We start from the raw sequence: 4,476 nt of genomic DNA on the forward strand, positions 1-4,476 counted from the left end.
AGGATTGGGGAAGGGCCCAAGAATCTGCATTTCTAACAAATTCCCAGGAGGGTGCAGATGCAGCACAGGCTTTGAGAACTACTGCTTTAGATGCTTTTGAGGCACAGACTAGAATACCATGATTATAATCACAATCAAAAAACCTTCCTCAGGGATTTCCCTGGTGGTGCAGGGGATAGGAATCCGCCTGCCAATACAGGGGACACGGGTTCAATCCCTGGTCTGGGAAGATCCCACATGCCGTGGGGCAACTAAGCCTATGCGCCACAACTACTGAGCCTGAGCTCTAGAGCCCATGAGCCACAACTACTAAGCCCATGTGCCACAACTACTAAGCCCATGTGCCACAACTACTGAAACCTGTGTGCCTAGAGCCCGTGCCTCACAAGAGGAGCCACCTCAAGATGAAGCCCGCGCACCACAATGAAGACCCAAAGCAGCTCCGCCCCCCCCCCCACACGCCTTTCTCAAAGTAACAACAGCAAAAAAAACCCCATCTCTGTTTTTCTCTGCTGCTCAGGACACCAACCTGGCTGCTTCTTCATCTCCTCACCAGGCGGTCTCTGTCTCAGGGATTTATAGCCCAGGGGTCCTCAACTAAGTGCTGAGGCTCTCCTGAGAGGTGCCTGGACATCCACGGGGAAATTTCTGGCTGCCACAATGACTGGAGGGAGTGCTACCAGCATTTTGTGGGGGAGAGGGGACCCAGGATGTGCTCTATGTCCTACAATGCTCAGGACAGTTATACTAAGGGAGGAATTGTTATGCCCCAAATGGCATTGTGTCTCTAGGCAAAAAATGAAGGCTCATTGGTCATTTGGTTTCTAACTTGGGCCTGTGGATTGTCCACCAGTTTCTGAAGGTCACTCAAGGACTTTCAGTGTGAAGGCCTTTGCTGGCCGCACTCAGCCATCGAAAAGGAGGCCATCAAAGGCCTGTTCTCCACAGTCTAGACTTGCCTGACCCCTTAATATTGATACAATTTTGTTTATAGCCCACTACCCAACTATGATGGGACCAATCCCCTCCTTGTCATAGCAACCATGTAAACAAGACTTATTTTTAATCCCTCAGAGTAAAAGCTGGGCAGCTGCCTAGGGGAGCCATGGCCCATTACAGGAGCCCTCCAGAATGCCAGAGGTCGGTTCAGCCCTCTGCATGGCCAAGCATGCCACTGCCCGTGGCTGTTGCCGGAGGACACTGTCTCCCTGAGGTCCTCCAGACAGTGGCTGCTACTAATACTATGGGAGAGTATCCACTGGGCATTCAGCAGGCAGCTTGCTTCATGCAAACACTCTACACTCCCCCTTCTTTAAGGCTGCATGACCTTTGTCAACAGAATAAAACAGGGCACAGGGACCACATGTCAGATTTCAGAAATGGCTCACAACATCTAGTTGGTGAAATGCCAGGCTCTAGGCCAATTCTATCACTATCTAGGTCCAACTATAATTCTGGACTCCTTAGGTGACCTTTCTGGGCCTCAGCTTCATGTCCACAAAAAGAGGTTTGTGTGGGTATATGGTCTTAAGGAACACTCCAGCTCTATATTTTATGATCTGGGGATAGGATATGGTTTTCATTAGCTTATTTTGCTCTGGACACTAGCATTTCATGTTTTCTACATAGGATGTTGCCTCAGCAGTCTGGCAGAAATGGTGTAGGAATCATGGATTTGCAACAGCAAAATTATCACCTGTTCTAACCCCAAAGAGAGAAATCAGCAGGCAGGCCTAGCACTATTTGTACCTATTAATTTTATATTCAGCAGCTGGCCAAGAACAAAAATATACATCATTCAATATTTACATCAGGGCTCTAATCACAGTGCCCATTCTGCACTTAAATGCACTGCACTAATTTTACAGGGAAACTGTGGTAGGGAGAATGCAAAACCAGGTTAAAGTGAGACTGTTTTAAATACCACTGCTCTCTGTTTTTAATGTCACTTTAAGTGTATTCCTGTAAAGGAAAGGCGATAGTTTCCTGCTTGCCCACTGAAAGCTGTGGCCTATCATAATTTAATTTTTGGAGAAAAGATGTTCAAAATTAATCTCAGCTCCCTCACTTAGAAGCACTACCATTTAATAAGTTTCAGCCATGTGCTAGAAAGACAATACAATTCTAACGTCCCAGCAAACCCTGCAGTAAGGTTCCCATTTTACTGAAATGAAAAAGAGCTTCATAAAAATTCTGCTTTGTTCTCCATGACTGATAAGGAAGAGGCATTCTACAATATTTGTTTAATGCAAGATTCTTTTCAAAATGGCAAAGGGAATATAGTATCTAAATGTGACTGCAACTCTCCCCAACCCACCCCCTGACATCAAGTGTCTGAAAGCTGCAAGGGCCTACTAAGCTAATCACTCTGGTTGATTACACACTGATCTCAGAGATTTGCCTTCTCCAGGGGGAACTGAACACAAAACGCGGAGTCAAGAGAGATACTTGAAGGCGACGGGCCTTCCTATCTCACGGCCAAGAATTGCTAAAGCCAAACAAGTCAACTGAGTTTTTAGCTGATCATAAACAGCCTGGAAGAGATCTTAACTTTGATCCTGTTTATTTCTGTGGACTCTAATTCTACAGTCTCTCCCTGCGAGACATCAAACAGGAAGAAGTGCGTCAAAGCCCCAGGGAAACTTGTTGCAATCCTTGGAACCCGTGCCCTCCTCCGGCGAAAGCTCCCACTGCACAATGATGCCTTGTACCGAGACCTGTGAGGACCAAGGGCACAAGGAAACTGATCCCTAACTTTCAAGGTTGCCAACAAAGCAGTTTAAAGCCTCCAAACAGAGAGTGGCCCAGCATTCCTATACTCCATTTCGGTGTTGTAAAAAACTCTCAAGAGTTCCCAAAGCAGAGAAGGCCTAAGTTTAGAACACACAAAAAAGCCGGAAGCTTGAAAAAGAGCAAGCGTGCAGTTTTCCCACGTGGGCCGCGGGCAGAGAGCCAAGTCAGAGCGGAAGCGTTGAAGTCAGTCAGGGCTCAAGGAGCCCGTCTCAGCGGTTGCAGGTGCCCACCCACCTGGCACACCCGCTAGCCCCTGCCGAATGCATCTGCCCAGAAAGGTGCTCGGGAAGGGTTGGGCGCGGGCGCAGCACCGGTCCGCTGTCCCTCTCTCTTAAGTGCTTGCCTACCCCCTGCGCGCTGCGGATGTAGCTGAGACCAAAGGTTGGGGGACGACTCTGCAATTGTTCCCTCTCCCCCGCTCGCCGCCCCTGGGCTAACCGGCCTCAGACCCTCCCCGCCGCGGCGGGGGCGCACTGGCTAGGCGCACGGCCCAGAGGCGCAGTCCCCCCGAGCGGGAGCGGGATCGTACAGGGCACGGAGGACCGCAGCAGCCGGAACGACTAATCTCACCTTCACGGCCGCGGGAGTGGCACCTGAGGCCATGGCTGCGCGAGGAAGGAGCGACGGCCTCGGGCGGGGTGGAGACGTGGAGCGGCGGACTGAAGCGGTTTCAGGCGCTGGGCCCGGGGCTGAGCGACGAGGTCCCAGGGGCGGCTGTGGCTCCTCCTCTTCCTCCCCGGGACAGCTGGATTGGCTGCTGGTGTGGGATCTCCCCCGCCACCCCCCCACCTCAATTCGAGGTTCCAGTGTCCCGCCCCGTTTGCAGACCTTTCTGGTTCTCTGTTGTTTTTTTTTCGACCCCCAGTTATAACTAACGGGCTCATGATAGTGAGAATAATGGAGACCGTTGATTGAGTACTTATGTTGTTCCAGACTCTGTGCTTTGCACTTTAATCAGCTCCGTTAACCATCACAAGAACGCTACAAAGAAGGAAGAGCAACACTCCCGGCTCCGCCTTGTCTCAGCTGCAAGCTCGGCCTTATCTGTAAACCCAGGCCCATTCTCGGTGCAGAAGTTCTCGCGGGAGGGAAAATCGTGGAGAGGAGGGAACAGGTTCTTCGCCGAGGTTACCTCCAGCTGCTAACGCGGGACGGGGCGGGGCGCTGTTGGCTCAACCGGGGGTTTGCTCCTTTGTGTTAATTCGTGGGGGACAGAGCAGGGGTGGGGTTGACCCAAGGCTCAGGGATGACAAAAAGAAAATAAACAGAGTAACGTGCTGCTGGATAACCTTTCTGACCTACAAACTCTGGCTGTTTGAGGGCAGGCTTTCAAGGGGATAAAATATTACCTAACTCCTAGCCTGGGTCCACAGGGCCGGGGCCATCTTTAACCTTACCCACACCAGCCAAAGTCCAAGCGAACTAGATTCAGAATCCAGACTCATGTCTTCATCACTCAACACTGGCTGGTCACCCACCCACCCCCGTTATACCAGCCCTTCACTGGGATAATCCCTTACTCTCAAAATCCCCATCCCTTCTCTACTGGGATAATCCAATTTAAACTCTCTGGATGGATTAAACTCTCTTCAACAAAATGCTGGATGGCAGTGATGTTCTGATATACAGAAACTTTGCAGATTACTCTGGGGGTGGGAGAATGGCTGGGGAAGGGTAGACTTT

At 50.6% G+C, this 4,476-nt stretch overlaps 1 protein-coding gene across 1 annotated transcript in view; it reads right to left on the minus strand.

The window, feature by feature from the left end:
• The window catches only part of MTAP (methylthioadenosine phosphorylase), a 37,156-nt gene extending 33,749 nt beyond the window's left edge, over positions 1 to 3,407 (minus strand). The window contains exon 1 of the mRNA XM_007454938.1: positions 3,364 to 3,407. Coding sequence (XP_007455000.1) covers positions 3,364 to 3,396 — 33 coding nt within the window. The 5' untranslated portion in view covers positions 3,397 to 3,407. The remainder of the gene's footprint in view (positions 1 to 3,363) is intronic.
• Between the last annotated feature and the right edge of the window lie 1,069 nt (positions 3,408 to 4,476).

Source organism: Lipotes vexillifer, unplaced genomic scaffold, assembly GCF_000442215.2.
Source record: "Lipotes vexillifer unplaced genomic scaffold, Lipotes_vexillifer_v1.1 scaffold317, whole genome shotgun sequence".
NCBI classification, from domain to species: Eukaryota; Metazoa; Chordata; class Mammalia; order Artiodactyla; family Lipotidae; genus Lipotes; species Lipotes vexillifer.